The 18,808-nt window shown below is 41.3% G+C and overlaps 1 protein-coding gene across 22 annotated transcripts in view; it reads right to left on the bottom strand.

Moving 5' to 3' along the window:
* PUM1 (pumilio RNA binding family member 1) overlaps positions 1-6,679 on the bottom strand; it is a 134,409-nt gene extending 127,730 nt beyond the window's left edge. For 8 of the 22 annotated variants that reach the window (XM_058718295.1, XM_058718297.1, XM_058718302.1 and 5 more), the window contains exons 1-2: positions 6,487-6,677; positions 1,464-1,837 (exon numbers count right to left, since the gene is read on the bottom strand). In XM_058718295.1, coding sequence (XP_058574278.1) covers positions 1,464-1,837; positions 6,487-6,583 — 471 coding nt within the window. In that variant the 5' untranslated portion in view covers positions 6,584-6,677. Of the gene's footprint in view, positions 1-1,463; positions 1,838-6,413 lie in introns of those variants that run through there. The other 14 variants (XM_058718299.1, XM_058718300.1, XM_058718301.1 and 11 more) reach the window with 6 other exon arrangements.
* Between the last annotated feature and the right edge of the window lie 12,129 nt (positions 6,680-18,808).

Here is an 18,808-nt window from a genome sequence, read left to right as displayed (position 1 = left end):
TGCTTTTGAAGCAGCACTGATATATACGACAGTTCCAATAAACCAGAGACGTATCATCAACATGCTTGATAAATCTCATGAAGAAGATAAACCCCACCTCTTCATTTCTAGTATGATAAAGAACCACGGCACATGGGCTGCCTTTTTTGAAGGGTCAGGCAAAGCACAATGAGGATTCAGATTTGCAAGTGTGCTTGTGCCTGATTTACTTCTAAGGCAGAACAGAAGCAGCAGGGACCTAGCGAAAGGCTGAAAGTTCCTTCTGCTAGTCAGTACTCAAGACACTGGCAATATAAAATGAACCTCTGCAAATTCAACCTATATCCTATTTCAAAGAATAGCCTGATTAAAACATTCTAAGCCTTTCGTCACTATCAGGAAGTTAGGAAACCTAGATCAAGCTGAACTCTCTTCTCAGCAAAATAACGCTGTGATTCCAGCTGTGGTTTTGGATTACTAAAAGTAAGCATGTTAAAATTCACCAAATGAAGCCAAGCACTTACAACAAGAGGACAAAGATGGCTGAAACCTAAAAGCCACAACCACTCCTCTGACACAAAACATTAAATATACCAGTTCCATTTCAAATAAATTTCACTTGAGCAGCTAATTTGTTATCAACTTCCTACTTTCAACTGTAACATCTTAAAAACAAAAGTCACCCACGCCCAACAGAAAAGGCTTTGAAAATATGGACACATCCTTTAACAGGCCAAATACGCCTGGGTCATTCAGTGGGTTAAACGCCTGACTTGGATTTCTGCTCAGGTCATAATCTCACAGTTCGTGGGTTCGAGACCCAGCTCTGAGCTGACAGTGCGAAGGCTACTTGGGATTCTCTCTCCCCCCTTCTCTCTCTCTCCCTGGCTTGTGCACTCTCTCTCTCTCTCTCTCTCAAAAGAAATAAATGAACTTAAAAAGAAAAAAGAATATATGTCAAAGGAGAAAAAATATTATTTGTTTAAAAAGTGTACCTGAGGGGCACCTAGGTGGCTCAGTCAGTTAAGTGTCTGACTTAGGCTCAGGCTCACGGTCTGTGCGTTCAAGCCCCGTACAAGACTCTGTGCTGCCAGCTCAGAGCCTGGAGCCCGCTTCGGATTCTGTGTCTCCCTCTCTCTCTGCCCCTCCCCCACTCATGCACGCGCGCGCGCGCGCAGTCTCTCTCTCAGAAATAAACATTAAAAAAAGAACTGAAAAAAAAGCGTACTCGAAAATGTAACGTGTACATCAAAACAATCTGAGGTCTTTTCTTAAATGAACTGGTTGTTACCTCTTCAGCACCAGAATGATAAATGATCCAGTGACAACATCACAACATTCATCCCTTAAAACAAGTGACTGTTAAGTTGGGACCAAATGAAATTAGCAGTTAGGCTTTTAAAGACATTCACTGAAAGCAGATATCCTGAGTGGACAGAGATTATAAAAGAGTTTCAAAGCTGAAATAGTGAACTTTTTTTTACCTGATGTTCTGCATGAATGTTATCCCCAGTAGGCCATCGATGTTTGCTATTATTATAGCCGCCTCCACCACTTCCTCCTCCCCCAAGCTGCTCACCATGCTGCCTCTGAAAGAAGTAGTCCACCATAGCGTCGTCTTGGGAACGGCCTGCAACTCCTATGGATCCTGGGACAGGGCTGGAGTGTGTCCCAGCTGCAAGAGCCTGATTTGCAGCTGGTTGTGGCTGCGCCTGCGACCCTGTTCCAGATGTCAAAACAACAGGCATGTTGGGATTAGCTGGTTCTTGAGGGTGATGTTTCAGGTGGGGGCTGAAAGAGTCCTGCCAAAGCACTGCTTTTCTCTTCAAGACACATGCAACGCTCATTCCACCAACACCTAAGGACAAAGAGGTTACAAGCGTTTAAAATTTGCATTTTTTAAAACATAAGTTGATGTACATAATTTAATATATTTGCTTTGATAAGACAAAAATAGGAGCCCCATGTCTTTTGCGATACCACATCTACAACCAATTTCTACCAAGCAGCTAAATGTTTTAGAACATATACACACAATTTTGCCAAACTGAAACCTCTGTTTATGAGTTGCTGAATATGTGCACATGTGGAAATAAGTGTAAGTTGGTTGGTGGCAGGCAATCTGACAAGGTATTGAGATCAGAGTTCAATACGGCAACTTCAGGGAAGCCCTACGTTGCTACCAAACATAACAATATAGAATTGGACTCCAATCGATGGCTCCTCTACCCACCTTCTTTACACCATAAGCCAACTGTGACAGATACTTCTTCAATGAACAAGAGCTCTACAAAATATCATTTTACAAACGGAGCAGACAAAAGCCAATAAACCAAACAAAAATCCAAACCTAGTATATAATTAGCAATGACTCAGACTGCCTAAAATTTGAAAAGACCCTTTAAAATGTTTAATATATTCATAGGATGCTCCTTGAAGAAACAGTAAGAACTCCCTGACCAAGCACAGCAACAGGATGTTCTTAGCCTGAACCATTTTAGCTGCTGTTGAATGGTGCGGGGGGGGGGGGGGGGGGGGGGGGGGGGGATCAAAATTTTTTACCAATAATTTACAGTTGTAATCACATCATTATTCCCTTAAAAATAGGATGAGACCAAACGAAATTCAAACACTTTACTAGTATAGAACATCTCACTGTAAAAAAAACAGATACCTCAATAGTAACTGGCAAACACAATGCAGAGAGTATCATATCAGCCCTATTTTACAAATGAAAACACTAAGGGACAGAAAAGTTATGGGATGTGCCCAAGGCCACTCAGCTAGTGAGTTGCAGAGGAGGGACTCAAACCTAAATCTGTTTTGGGGGCACCTGGCTGGCTCAGTCTGTGGAGCATGCAACTCTTGATCTCGGGGTTGTGGGTTCGAGCAGTGGATGTGGAGATAATTTAAAAAATAAAATCTATAGGGGCTCCTGGGTGGCTCAGTCGGTTGAGCATCCAACTTCAGCCCAGGTCATGATCTCGCACTTAGTGGGTTTGAGCCCCACATCCGGCTCTGAGAGGACAGCTTCGGAGCCTGGACCCTGCTTCAGATTCTGTGTCTCCCTCTCTCTCTGCCCTTCCCCCACCCTGTCTCTCTGTCTCCCAAAAATAAACATTAAAAAAAATTTTTTAATAAAACAAAATAAAATCTATAAATAAAAAAATAATTGTTTTGTGCTCAAGCTTACTTTTTTCAGCCCCTTACAGATACTATATCTCTCACTTGCAACAACTCCTCCCTGGAAGGAACAAAGAATCTCTGAAATGTTACTATGAAACATTACTACTTAGGTTCTTAAACCCAAAAGCTACATTTGTACACAAGAGAGAACATCTGTCAAACTGTGGGTGCTTAAAAAATTGCCACAAAGTAATCAGTAACCTATTAGACTACCCCTGCCTATAGTCACTGGAGTCTAATTTCAAGACTATCAACTTAATAGTCCCACTGCTGCACATGCCTTCTCTCTACCAAGCTCAACTGTAACGTCTCAAAAACAGGTTTACAAGATTTATGAAAAATCTATTCAGTTATTTCTTTATAGAATTAAACCTCCTGATAAAGCATGTGCTTCTCACAATTCATGTTTTGAAGCCAGAGACACAACGGAATTTGTAATTTGTTCAAAGCTTAACTTCGAAATGCCTAGTTTCAGTTAACAATTCTAATCCATCAGAACTTTACCAGGGTAGTGGGGAGTCTAGCTTTCTAGACTACAGTTTGTGCTTTCTTGAATAGAATCATGTTCATGCTTAAGTACTAAAACCAGAAAATCATAGCTGTGTTTACCATAGGCTATTGCAAAGTGACAACCAGGCTAATACCTCCCCATTTGATTTTCAAATGAATTAACTGCACTTTTTTTATAGACGTATTACTGACACAGAGCACTGTATTAGTTTCCAGGTGTACAACATAATAATTGGATATTTACATATATTTCAAAACGATCACCACAATAGGTCTGGTTACCATTCATCAACCAAGTCACTGCCATGTTAGTTTTCTTCTACAAGGGACTATCAATCTAATAGTCTATTCTAGGGTAAGCCAGGAGTCCCAAAACTCAAGTTTTACCACTAAATTAGCAACCTCTCGGAGCCTGTTTCCTCACCTAGAAATTGGAAGAAATCCTTTCTCTAAGACTCACAAATGTGTTTTGTTTGTTTGTTGTTTTTTTAATCAGAATAAAATTATAGAAAAGTTTTTGGTAAATTTAAAGTCACCGTGCTGAGACCCCAGGAATTCGTTGCCACCAGTGAAGGCAATGAAGCTCCAGTCTCTAAGAGGATTCCTAAAATAGCAAACGCAATCTTTAACTGAAATAAAAGATTTGCCACAATACATCTCTAACAAGGAATTTCCATATGAAAAAGGGTTACCTCTGAAACACAACTAAGTTCTAACAAGGGGTTGGGGAGGGGGAGGAGTTCCTCCAAAACAGTTCAAACAAAACAATTGGCTTTTGTAAAGCTATCTGTATGCCCTAAGACTTCCTGCTTTACCTAATGAGGCAAGGCAGTTTCTCAAACAAGAGAAAACCTGGCAGAAGGGACAGTTTGAAAGTGAGCAAATACCTAAGCAATTAACATGTGTCTTGGGCAGTTGTGTAATATCTTGGCAACTACAGCACAAAAATTAAGAAATCAGTCACTTAAATATTATAAAACATTTAAACTGCTGATGCCTTTTAGAGTTATAGCACATTATAAAAATACACAACTAGAAGTGATGATTCTATACTCTTCCAAAGTTTTCAAACTGTTCACACCGAGGTGTCTTTTTTAATATCCCTAATAGATTTTATTTCAAGCAAAGGAATACGCTTTGATCTCTCAAAAGCTCACCTTTTCTTTAAAAAAAAAAAAAAACTAAAATGCTTAGTAGTATAAAAGGTGGTTTTTGTTGATTTTCTTTTTTCTTTTTTTTTTTTTTTTTTGCCACACTGAAAACAAAAAATTCTGTGATCATAAATTTACTTTAAAGCAGTTCATTTCAAACCCAAACTAAACTTCAAACCCAACTTCAAAAAGATGTGGCCTTGGACAAAATGCATTCAATTGTGGCTAACGCAAAATACTAATTCAAAGTTCAAAATCCAGTGAGTACTTCCCCAAGGTCCAAATAAACAATCAACAGCCCCAGCGAGTGTTTTATGAAGTTAAAATTAGCAACGAGTCAAAATGTTTGTTTTGTTTACTAAAAGTGCACCGGGAGCCACATATCTCGGGAGGAGGCTTGTTTTGGTGGGTTTTTGTGTTTTCATAAAACACACAAAACGAGAAAGCTACATGTCTATTGTTTCAGAAGCGGCTGACTTTAAAACACAACCCCGAAAAACCCTCTCTCCACTCTCATCCTTAATCCCACGAAGAGCAGGAAGTGAACGGACTGGATTATCGACAACTAAAAACAGTGTTCTCTCAATGAGACAATGAATAACAATTCTTCAAGCTATGGGGAGGCTAAAACCTTCCCTAATACCGGGTCTCTGTGTGTGTGTGTGTGTGTGTGTGTGTGTGTGTGTGTGTGTACGCGCGCGCCGGGGGGGGGGGGGGGGGGAGGGGGAGGTTGGAGGGGGTGCTATAGTGGGGGGAAAAAGTTCCAGGAGCTTATTCCTCACTTGACGTGGGAGTGGTACGACAAGGGTAACAAACGAGGTCTGTTTACCAAGAACGTTTGTGAGCGCTAAAACTATCTGGTAGTGCGTATCTGTTTTCCTACTACCGAGGGGTGAGCCCCTCTTTGAGTTAAGACAGACACTCACCAACACTGGGAGGCTCAAAGAGGAAGAACCCACCAAAACCCAAGCTCTCACGGAGACAAAAGGCCACAAGCACCCAGGAGACTAAAAAGCGATCTGAAACTTCCTGATCGCCACTTCTCCACATTTAAGGCTCGCAAAGTTCCCCCATGGTGGGTCTCGCCTGTAGACAAGGGGCCAAGGCTGCTTCTAAAGCGATTTATTGTTCCTCCTGCTTCGACGCTGCCACGGAAGCTCAAGAAGTCGAAGAAATCCAGGGTGGCCCAGAATTACACTTCATGGCCACACAGAAGACTCGCGGCTTCGCAAACCCATCAAAAAAAAGCAACCCGAATGGCAACATCAATCTTCGGAGGCTCCAACAGGGCCCAGCAGAAAGCTACAGGCATGTCTGTGCCCACGGCCCGGGCCTAAACCCCCGGCATTTTCCTCGCTTCGACCCCGCTCCCCACCCCCTCCCTCCTTTGATAACAATAGGGGCCTTGCTGCTGACTCCAAAACATGTACGAGGAACAGCGAGTGAGAAGCCTCAGCCAGGGCCCCGGGCGGCTTTTCCAAAGCCCTTCTCACCCCTACAGCCGCTCTCAAACACCAATACAAAGGGACAGCCTGCTCGCTGGGGGTCCGGAGCAGCGTTTGGGGCCGGCGGGGTGCGGATACTCACGGGCGGAGCGGTAGGATGAAGATGGATTTCAGCCCCCCGATCTTCTCTCTCCGGCGCTCTCGCTCCCCCTTACCTTTCACTCCGACAACATGGCGGCCCACTGGGGACGGGGCTGGCGCGGTGCATCCTGGGATAGGCTCTGGCCCCGGCTCCGGCGGTGGCAGCGGCATGTGCGGAGAAGGCAGGCGGCTCTGGAACAGGTTGCCTGGTTGCCATGCCAACCCAGGGCCTGTGTGAACTTGGGAAACTCGCAGGCAACACAACCGCTGCGCGCGCGAGGGCCCGCCCGCCAGACGAGCGCGCGCCGGGCCCTCGCGCGCGCCGTGGCGGGAAGAAGGCGGGGTCCCGCGCCGGCAGAGGAGCGGCCGCGCTGCTCGCGACGCCCGGCCACGCGCGGCCCGGAGCTGGGCGCCGGCGGCCGGACCGGGGTGCCCCGCCCGCCCCCGCGCGCTCCCAGCTTCACCGCCAGGTTGCACCGGCCTGCGGGGGTGAAGGGACGCTGACCGGGCTCTGGCTAGACCGGTGCCGGCCTCGAACCCCTTTGCTGTAGCTTCCTGGCTCTGTGGCCTTATTTAATCTTCCTGCCTCCATCGCCCCATTTGGAGAATAGAGAGGAAAACGAGAACAGCTACTCAACAGAATGGCCGTGAAAATTAAGTAAAACAATGTGGCTTATTATTCCTTTTAAAGATAGCCAGTGCTATCTTTAGTACAGGCCCCGGGACTTGTAAACGGGACCCATGCATAGTTTGCGGGGTCCAGGGCAACGTGAACGCGCCGGGCCCCTTGTTCAAAACTGTTAAGGAATTGCAAGACCACGGTAGCAAACAGGAAACCAAAACCGAAGACACAAAGTCAACCCTGTTCGTAAGCACTCATACTATCTTTTGATCAAAGTGACTTTTCCGATCAGTAGCGTTTGGTAAGATACTGTTATTCTATCTCCAACTAAGCCCAAGATAGATTGAAAACGTAGGCAAACCACACAATACTACAAAAGACCAGAAGGGGATACCGGGGAAAGCTTTATAATAGGAGGAGGGAAAACGTTTCTAATGAGTCAAAATCAATAAATTACTTTAAAAAGTGAAAGATATTTAAACATCTGTCAGGAAGGGATGCCACCAACAAAGGAGAACAAGTTGAGAAAATAGCTTTAAAATATTGCAATATGCATGGTAGACAGATGGTTAATCTTCATGATAAATACAGACCGTCTCTAATCAATTTAAAAAAAAAAAAACCGTAATCCAAAGTAAACAGACATCAAGTCATTAGTGGCCAATAAACACATAAAGATAACTAACTAGCCTGGGGGCCCTGGGTGGCTCAGTTGGTTAGGCTACTAATCCTTGATCTCAGCTCAGCTGATCCTTGATCTCACAGTTCCTGAGTCCCAGCCGCACAGTGGGCTCTTGCTGATGGCCCCGAGCCTGTCCGGGATTCTGTCTCTCCTTCTTTCTGCCCCTCACCTGCTTGTGCTCTCTCTTTCTCTCCCTCAAAATAAATAAATAAACTTAAGGGAAGAAAAATACCTAGCCGGGGGCAGAGGGGTAGCGGAGTAGGGGAATGGAGACGCACAGCCAGTGGGTATGGGTTTCTTTCCGGGTGTTGAAAAAGTTTTAGTTAGATTGTAATGATGGCTGCACAACTCTGAAATACTGTGTACCAAAAACCACTGAACTATATACTTTAAATGGGTGAAGTTGATGGTACGTGAAATATATCTCAATACAGCTATAAACAAAATGGGAAAAATAATAAAAGAAATAACTTCGAAATATAATATTTTCACATATTAAATACACTGGCAAAAAAAAATGATCAGTGATTATAGACACTCTGTTTTGTCGAGTTTTGTGAGAAAATCAGCACTCGTGTTGTTTAACTCGTTTGAGTATAGATTACTTTTACTTCAGAGGGGCACCTGGATGGCTCGGTCTGTGGGGCATGCGACTCTTGATCTTGGCGTTGTGGATTCGAGCCCCATGTTGGATGTAGTGATTGCTTACAAGATGAAATCTTTAAAAAAAGTTATTTTTATTTTAAAAGTAAAAAAGTGGGGCGCCTGGGTGGCGCAGTCGGTTAAGCGTCCGACTTCAGCCAGGTCACGATCTCGCGGTCCGTGAGTTCGAGCCCCGCGTCAGGCTCTGGGCTGATGGCTCGGAGCCTGGAGCCTGTTTCCGATTCTGTGTCTCCCTCTCTCTCTGCCCCTCCCCCGTTCATGCTCTGTCTCTCTCTGTCCCAAAAATAAATAAAAAATGTTGAAAAAATAAATAAATAAATAAAATAAATAAAAGTAAAAAAGTGACATTTTCATTTCCGAAAAAGAAGACAAACTTGAAAGTTAGAGGTCCTGAGCTCTGCCACTTACTGGCTGTGTGGCCTCGGGCAAGTCCCTGAGTCTCAGCCCCCTCATCTACAAAATAAGGATGTCAATACTCTTCTCACAGGGGGGCTTACAACAGTTTAATGAACTAACATATGCAAAGCGCCAGAGACGGAATTAACACTCAATAAATGTGGCCGTTTCATTGTAGCTGTAGTCTTGTACTCATTTTTGAATCCCCTGTGGTCATTGCTCACTAAATATTTGTTAAATGAATGAATCCAACAGCCATTTGGAGTATCAACTCTCAAATTCAACAACCCTAAAAGTAATATGCTGTGTTCAGAGAGCCAGCTCTTAAGCCAGACAAGAAATTACTTACTTAACCTCTCTGAGCCTCCATTTTCTCCCGTGAAACATGAGGTTAATATAAGAGCACTAAATGAAATAAAGCAGATAAAACATTTAGGCCCATGGGGCGGAGACATGGAGTGCTGAGGAGCCAATAATTGAAAAGCATGGAAGAGGAGGAAACATAGCAGACATGAGAAAATTACAGTTTCCAGAAACTTATCAGGCTCTGCGCGCCGTGATTTCATCCTAAGACCCACAACTAACTCCTTAGTTTTAAGCTTTAGCTTGTGTTACTCAGTCATAAAGATTCTAATATCAGTGTAGGCACCATGTGGAACTATGCCACACCCAGGCCCCTACCCAGTCAAACGTTGCAATCTCAACAGAATACCAGTTACCCATCCCTGGTTTCCCTTCATTGCTCTTAAAGGACCTGCGGCCCCTGTCCAGCCCCAAAACAACCCTGTCAGAGCATCGTCTTCCAAAAAAACTCATGAGACAATGCTTACCTGTGTGCCATGTACTGTGTTAAGACTTTTATATTCACTATTTCATTTCAAACTCCCAAATACCAAAAAAAAAAAAAAAAAAAAAAAAAAAAAAAAAAAAAAAAAAAAACCCAAATACCTATGACATGGACAACATAATTATTCCCATTTTAAAAATGAGGAAACTGAGGCTCCGGGTGGTTAAGGAACCAGATTAGCGTTTCTCCAAACGTGTTATTATCTAGGGCTATTTCCTGAGAGTTGTCTTGTCGGCACTGTAACCTAATCAGAGAAAGACAGAGATCTCAAGATAGAAACTTTAGTGAAGGCCATTCAAGTAAGACTTGGTTCAAGAATTTCAATGTTTATTTTTGAGAGAGAGAGAAAGAGAAAGTGGAGGAGGGGCAGAGAGAGAGGGAGACATAGAGTCTGAACCAGGCTCCATGCTGTCAGCTCAAGGCCAGACGTGGGGCTCAAGCCCATGAACCCGTGAGATAATGACCTGAACCAAAGATGGACGCTCAACTTTCTGAGCCAGCCAGGCGCCCCCGTTGGTTCAAGGATTTCAAACAGTTGCCTCTTCCTTCGTAAGGTAGTGGTTCTCAAAGTATGGTCTGAGGCTAACTGGTGAGTCAGCCAACCTGGCCGTGCTGACAGCTAACAAATTCCAGAATGGACAAATGCTATTCAATTCCACAGGCCTTTATTCTCACTTACAGCCAACTGCTTTTGGCTAGCAAAGGTTGCTATAATACGAATTTGCACATTGAATATAAAGTATTCTTGAGCAAAGTTGGAACTCTCCCAATTTTCTGGAAACATAATTTGTCACCAGTGTTGGTTTGAGTTGCTTTTTAAACTGTGTTACACTTGTGTTTTTGTATATTTGTGGAATCTCCCTTCGGAGGCACTTCCCCTCATTGTTTGGGTGCTTGGGTAATCGTTACACTGTTAACATTTCCATTGTCATTTTGTTTCTTAGCAAATCTCTGTTATCGCAGTACTTTTTCCATAAGAAGGTAAGAGGGAGGGTTGGTTTGGGCTTCCAGTATTGGTGACTAGGTAATTCTGACCAACTCTGCCACCGAGGAAAACTAGCAAAACTAGAAAAATCTAAAAATCTTTAAATCATTGGAAAGTTAACATTAGTGAAGAACTACTGAGCCGGGATCTGGGAAGAGAGAAATTAAGGAATGTAAGGCCCACGTTTAGGACTACTTTTCCAGGTGGGGCATTTCCTGAGAGGCAGCTAAGAGACTGAGTGGTGCTTTTAGCGGCCTTGGGGAGTTAGGGGAGCAGAGACTGGAGCCCAGAAACCCCCCAGAGAGAGAGAGAGAGAACCCAATAAACAACTCTCACTTTGGATTGGGATCCCAAAGGACTCCAATTTAAAAGCAAAAGTGAATAGGGGCGCCTGGGTGGCTCAGTGAGTTGAGCGTCCAACTTCAGCTCAGGTCGTGATCTCACAGTTCATGAGTTTGAGCCCCGCATCAGGCTCTGTGCTGACAGCTCGGAGCCTGGAGCCTGCTTTGGATTCTGTGTCTCCCTCTCTCTCTGCCCCTAACCCACTTGCATTCTGTCTCTGTCTCTCTCAAAAATAAAAATAAGCATTAAAAAAAATTTTAATAAAACATTAAAAAAGTTTTTAATGAAATAAACACTTAAAAATAATAAAATAAAATAAAAGCAAACGTGAATATAATAGACAAGCTCTCACAGAGATCAAAACTCCGTTTCAAACCGTCTCAAATCCTGTCATTATGTTAAGGTGATCCCAGAGTGCCGAGGCCTCCAGGTGTCTAGAAGAAAATGAAGTGAATCGTCTCTGGTTAAAAGAGATCACCACTGGGGCACCTGGGTGGCTCAGTCGGTTGTGTCCGACTTCGGCTCAGGTCATGATCTTGAGGTTCATGAGTTCGAGTGCTGTGTCAGGCTCTGTGATGACAGCTTGGAGCCTGGAGCCTGCCTCGGATTCTGTCTCCCTCTCTCTCTGCCCTTCTATAGAGAGCTTATGCTCTGTCTCTGTCTCTCTCTCCAATGTAAATGAACATTAAAACATTTTTTAAAAATTAAAAAAAGAGATCACCATCCTAGGCCTCAGATGTCAGATGGTTTCTATGAACAATTATATATGTATATATATGTATTATATATGTGATACAAAAATAATCACACATACTGGAAGACAATATAGCATGAACAAAAACCAGCAGCAACAAAGGACAATCGAGAAGGACCCAAAAGAACCCCAGATATTGTAGCCAGCTCATCAAATTATGTAATATGTTCAAGAAGATAAATAAATTGATCACCTTAGTAGAAAAGTAGGAAATATACAAACATCCAAGTGGAAATTCTGTAACTAAAAAATATAATATAGAATTTAATAACCCACTGAACTGGATTCAACAGCAATTTACACACTGCTGAAAAGAATTAGCAAATTTAGAGGTCTCAGAAGCAAATATCCAGAATGAAACATAAAGGGGTAAAAGGATAGAAAAGAGAGAAAGGATAAAAGTCACAGAGGCAAGAATAAGACACTTTCATGTACAAGTAATTGGAAAAGCAGGACGAGAAGCGAAGAGTAGGGAAAAGAAATATCTGACATGAAAAGATTAATTTACCAAAACTTATGAAAAAATAAAGGCATAGATTCAAGAAACATTATGAATTGCAAACAAGAAACCTCAGGAAAATCAAGGCTGGTGTGGAGGTGAGAGTTGAAGGTTGGTGACTGTCCTTTCACCCATCTTTTAAGAGACATGGGGTCGAGGGGTGCCTGGATGGTTCATTCGGTTAAGCGAGGGACTTCGGCACAAGTCTTGATCTCACGTGAGTTTGAGCCCTGCATCAGGCTCCGGGCTATCAGCACAGAGCCCACTTTGGCTCTTCTGTTCCCACCACCCCCTCCCTCCCCTCCCCAGCTCTCTCTCTTTCCCTCTCTCTCTCTTTCTCTCTCTGTCTCAAAAATAAGGTAAACTTAAAAAAAAGAAAAGTAAAGGGGTGCCTGGGTGGCTCAGTTGGTTAAGCTCAGTTGGCTCAGGTCATGATCTTGGGGTTCATGGGTTCGAGCCCACATTGGGCTCTCTGCTGTCAGCACAGAGGCCACTTCAGATCCTCTGTCCTCCTCTCTCTCTGCCCCTCCCCTGCTTGCATTCTCTCTGTCTCTCTCAAAATAAATAAATAAACTTCAAAAAACAAAAACAAGGGGCGCCTGGGTGGCTCAGGCTCAGGTCATGATCTCGCAATTCATGAGTTCGAGCCCCACGTCAGGCTCTGTGCCAACAGCTCAGAGCCTGGAGCCTGCTTCGGATTCTGTGTCTCCCTCTCTCTGCCCCTTCCCTGCTCATGCTCTGTCTCTCTCTGTCTCTCAAAGATACATAAATGTTTAAAAAAAATTTATAAACAAAAACAAAAAGAAAATACATACAGGTCAAGTAAACAAAAAAATAAGGAAAAATATCAAAAATCTGAACACAATAAGCTCAGCCTACTGGTTATATGTAAAATTCTATTCCCAGCCAACAGAAGTCAGAGATTTTTAAGCATTTATAGTACATGTTCACAAATAGAATGTGCATAATACTGTAAAGGGAGCCTCAATAAATTCCAAAAAATCAATATCACATAGACCATGTTCTCCAGCTAGAAGATCCAAAACTAAAAACTTTGTTTTTTATTGTTACAAATGACACATCCTGTATACTTGGAAACTAAATTACATTATTAAGCAACAATTGCGCTCCCAATGTGTAAAGGAAATCACTTAGAAATGAATCATAAGAAAAAAAATGAAATGAATCATAAGAAAAACACTACAGTTCAAAATTTATGGAATAGAGAAAAAAACCCCACAGTATTTGGAGGAAAATATATCATTTTAAATGCTTTATTTATCATATATTTTTTGGAGATAGAACTGTTCCAAATGAACAGTCCAACCGATCCAATTCTAGAAGTTAGTAAAAGTTACAGGACAAGCCCGAAGGAAAAAGAAAAGAGAACCATGTATGGATCCTATGAGAGAAAGCTGAGGCTATACTAACACAAAAATCAAACTGCAAGAGAAATGTTGGTTTTTTTTTTTTTTTTCAACGTGTTTTTATTTACTTTTGGGACAGAGAGAGACAGAGCATGAACGGGGGAGGGGCAGAGAGAGAGGGAGACAGAATCGGAAACAGGCTCCAGGCTCCGAGCCATCAGCCCAGAGCCTGACGCGGGGCTCGAACTCACTGACCGCGAGATCGTGACCTGGCTGAAGTCGGACGCTTAACCGACTGCGCCACCCAGGCGCCCCAGAAATGTTGGTTTTATATTCCGTGGAGGTGCCCACGGTCAATTACATGATCTTGCAGGGCTTTTTTAAAAAATGATGGAAAATCACCAGAGAAAACTATCTATTTGTGGGCAAATGTGTAGATAAATATAATTAGTCAATAGACACAAGCAGTGACTATTGTCCAGAATGTATTACAATATTGTGAGGAGATCACGAAACCTGAAAAATTGCCCAGTACTTGACTTCTTAAATGAATGTAATAACATATGGGAATACCACTGTTTAGAAATGCTTTAAGCATGGGGCCCCTAGCTGGCTGAGTTGGTAGAGCATGTAACTTTTTAATTCGGAGTTGTGAGTTCGAGCCCCACGTTGGGTGTAGAAAGTACTTAAAAAAAAAAAATTAATTAATTAAATTGGAGCACCTGGGTGGCTTAGTGGGTCAAGCTTCCGACTTCGACTCCATTCTTGGTCTCAGAGTTCTGGAGTTCAAGCCCTGCATCGGGCTCTCTGCTGTCAGCACAGACCCCGCTTCAGATCCTCTGTCTCCTTCTCTCTCTGTTCCTTCCCCTGCCACCCCCCTCTCAAAAATAAATAAGCATTTAAAAATAAAATAAGTTAAACTGGGATGCCTGGGTGGCTCAGTCGGTGAAGCATCCGACTTCAGCTCAGGTCGTGATCTCATGGTCCGTGAGTTCGAGCCCCGCATCGGGCTCTGTGCTGACAGCTCGGAGCCTGGAGCCTGCCTCCGATTCTGGGTCTCCCCCTCTCTCTGCCCCTCCCTGCTTGTGCTGTCTCTCACAAATAAATAAACATTGAAAAAAAATTTTCTTTTTAATCTGAAAATGTGATACTATCTTGTACATTAATCTCCCACTTTTTTTTTCCCACATAATATTATATCATTGGAATCCATACAGTTCAAAATATGTAAATCTGGTTTACTCTTTTTAATTTTGGTATAACAGTTTCTAGTAAAGATTATTATAATCAGTCCAACTATTCTCCTATTAATGTTCATTCAAGTTGTTTCCAGCTTGGGTTTTTTGTTTTTGTTTTTTTTTTTTTTTTTTTTTTTGCCAGTACAAACAACACTAAATAAATATCCTTATTCGTATATCCTTAAAAAAAATTTAAATATAAAAAAGAAAAAGAAAAAATTAAATTAAATTAAATTAAATTAAATTAAAAAAGAAATAAGTGCTTTGGGAATCTATTTGCTAATGTGTAGGCTTTTGTGTCGGTTCAGATGATAAAAAATAAAGTGGACTATTTCTCCATATGTAATCACACATTTTTTTTTTTTTAAGTAATCTCTGCACCCAACGTGGGGCTAGAACTCACAGGCCTGAGATCAAGAATTGCATGTTCTGCTGACTGAGCCAGCCAGGCACTCTGACCATGCACTTGATGAGATATTTCTGAAACATTTAACCTTGACAACAGTCTCACACTTCTTTCCTGCGGTCATCAATTTGGAAGGATCCAACTGGTGTTCACCATCAAAATGTGGCTGCCATTCTCAGAATATCTGAGTCATGGCAGGAATAAAGTTGTTACCATGAAAGTAAATGTAACTTTCAATCTTTAATTCGACCCAGCACCCAGCGTCATTTTACCTGGCACATCCCCAACAACTTCCTATGGTAGCTCCTGGGAAAACCTCACTTCGTATAACCAATTATATCCAGACTGTGTATGTACGTGTCACTTTTTAAAGGAATAATCATCGACATGTATTGTGACAAGATCGAACATGTCTGGGAGTTAAAATTCATCACGGACCAAAACTTTCCATAATTACGATAAGCGTTTCGCCAAATTTGAGGCCAAAATTCAATATATCATGTCTGAGATAAATCAATTCCACAGCCTGATGTATTTCAGTTAACCCTTTTCTCCTGGACTGTTTGAAAAGAAAGGGTAACTAACTCCACAAATTTTTTTTTTTTTTTGCATTTATCTGTAAACTTTAGTTGGCTTGTTAAACTGGCAAGATTAAAGAGAAGTTTGAAAATATATTTAAGTGAAACACAATCGAACTTCCGCTGCTATTTTATTTTGTTGGAATGTCTGAGTAACTTAAGTGGAGAACAAAAATATTCCTCTTGCAGCTATGTTGTCAAAACATTTAAAGAAGAGTTCCCTATTTAGGATGAAATGATGTAATGTCTGGGATCTGATTCAAAATAATCTGGAGTGGGGGAAGTTAGAAGAGAGTATAAATGAAACAAGATAGTACAAGAATCGATCATTGTTGAAATTGAATGACAAGTATATGAGAGTTTTAGTATACTATAGGAAGAATAAAAGACCAAGAACAGACAAGATTCTTTAAAATCGTTATTGTAGAAAATTTTAATATATATAGTAAGTTTAAAAATAAAATTTAGGGAGTACCTGGATGGCTCAATCGTTAAGCATCCTACTCTTGATTTCAGCTCAGGTCATGATCTCATGGTTCATGAATTCGAGCCCCACATCAAGCTCCGTGCTGACAATGTGAAGCCTGTTTGGGACTCTCTCTCTCTCTTCCACTCCCAAGTGCTCTCTCTCTCTCTCTCAAAATAAATAAATAAACTCTAACCCCCCCCCCAAAAAAAAATAACAAATAAAATTTAGAAGGCACCTGGGTGGCTCAGCCAGTACAGCGTGCAACTCTTGATCTCAGGGTTGTGAGCCCCACATTGGGTATAGAGATTACTTAAAAACAAAATCTTTTAAAAAATTAAAATTAAAATTGAAAAATAAAATTTAGTCTTCACCATTCTTGGTCTATTCTTACATATACATTTCAGAATTAGCTTGTCAATCCAATACTGGTTTTGAAAAAAAAAAAAAAAAACAAAACGGTTGAATCTGTAGATCAACCTGTAGAAAATTGTCTTTTTCTGAATTCAAGTCTTCCTACTGTTAATATGGCATAGCTCTTACTTCTTTAGGTTTTCATTAATGTCTTTTAGTACAGTTTTATAATTTTCTGTGTGCAGATCTTATACCTCCTTTGTTAGGTTTATTTCTGAGCATGTCATAGTTTTGTGCTACTTGGTTTCTTTGTATAATTACATGATAAGATTGTGTAGAATTGCAATCGACTTTTGTATTTGGACCTTATAATCAGCTACCTTACTATAGACTCTTAATACTTTAATAACTTGTCTATAGATTATTTTGTGTTTTTTAATGAAAATAGTATCATCTGAGTGTAATGATCATTTCATTTCTTACTTTTCAATAGTTGTGCCATGAGTTTCTTCTTATTGTTTTATTGTCCTGGCTAGGACCTCCCTCATATTATTGAATAGAAATAATGAGAGTTGGCATGCATATCAGATTTATGATTTCAAAAGGAATGCTTTTAAAGTTTCCACGCTTATGTTACCATTTGTTGTAAGTTTTTCATAGATCTCTCTTCGGGTCACCATTTTATTTTCAAGTTATGTGGAATTTTGACAAATAACTTTCTTGTATTTATTAAAATGTTTATATTGCTTTTTTCTCCTTAATCTCTTATAATCTCTTAAGTGACATCTAGAGATATTCCAACTTGGAGATATATTATTCCTGGGACAAGCCCAAGCTGGTCATAGCATACTGTTTCTTTTATTCATAATTGACTGTTATTCACTAATGTTTTGTTTAGGATCTTTGCACCTATATTCACAGGTGAAATGAGTCTATAATATCATTTTCCTGTTCTTCCTTTAGTTGGAGCTGGCATTGAAGTTATATGGGCCTCATAGAATTGGCAGGAGGGGAGTATTCCCTCTTTCCCCACACTCTGGAAGAGTTTGTATAAAATTAGAATGACCTCTGGGGCACTGGGGTGTCTCAGTCAGTCAATCATCTGACTCTTGATTTTGGCTGGGCTCAGGTCATGATCCCACGATTCGTGAAATCGAGCCCTGGGTCTGGCATTGGGCTCTGCATTGACAGCATGAAACCTACTTGGGATTCTCTTTCTCTCCTTCTCTCTCCGCCCCTCCCCCTGCTCGTGGGAGCTCCCCCTCTCTCTAAGTAAATAAATAAATAAACTTAAAAAAAAAGAATGTTATATAAATGGAATCATATAGGATGTAACCTTTCAAGATTGGCTTTTTTCACTCAGCATCCCTTAAGTTTTATTCAAGTTGCTGCCTCTAACAATAGTTTGTTCCTTTTTGCTCTGAGTAAGTAGTATTCAGGGCTAGGGATGTAGGGATGAACCACAGATGTAAGCATTGTAGGACACTTGGTTCTTTCCAGTTTTAGGTTATTACAAGTAAAGCTGAGGGGCACCTGGGTGGCTCAGTCAGTTAAGCCTCAAATTCTTGATTTCAGCTCAGGCATTGATTTCAGGGTTTGTGAGTTTAAGCTCCAGGAGCCTGCTTGGGATTCTCTCTCTCCCTCACTCTGCCCTCTCCCCCACCACACACACACACACACACACACACACACACACCCTCTCTCTCTCTCTCAAAATAAAGAAATAAACTTAAAAAAAAAAGTGTAATGCACAAGCTACCAAACAAACAAAACAAAACAAAAAGACAAACAAAAAAACAAGCTGCTATGACCAACTGTGTACAGGTGTTTTGTTTTGTGAACATTATTTTCATTTCTCTATGATAAATGCTAAGACTACTATTTTAATAATTATAAGATTACTTGCCTTTTTGTTTTTCTCTTGAGTCAATCTTAGTTGTTATATTTTCTAGGAAGTTGTCCATTTCATACAAATTTGGAAAATTATTGGCATAAAAATTATGAGAGCTTTCTCTTACTATCTTCTTCTTCTTCTTCTTCTTCTTCTTCTTCTTCTTCTTCTTCTTCTTCTTCTTCTTCTTCTTTTAAGTAAGCTCTATACCCAACATTGGGCTTGAATTCACAACTCTGAGATCATGAGTCACTTACTCTACAGACTGAGCCAGCCAGGTGGCCTTCTCTTATTATCTTGTATTAC

The sequence above is a fragment of the Neofelis nebulosa genome, chromosome 2 (assembly GCF_028018385.1).
Source record: "Neofelis nebulosa isolate mNeoNeb1 chromosome 2, mNeoNeb1.pri, whole genome shotgun sequence".
Classification (NCBI taxonomy): domain Eukaryota; kingdom Metazoa; phylum Chordata; class Mammalia; order Carnivora; family Felidae; genus Neofelis; species Neofelis nebulosa.
The sequence above is the reverse complement of the archived record's forward strand: the minus strand, read 5'-3'. Positions and strand labels throughout refer to the sequence as shown.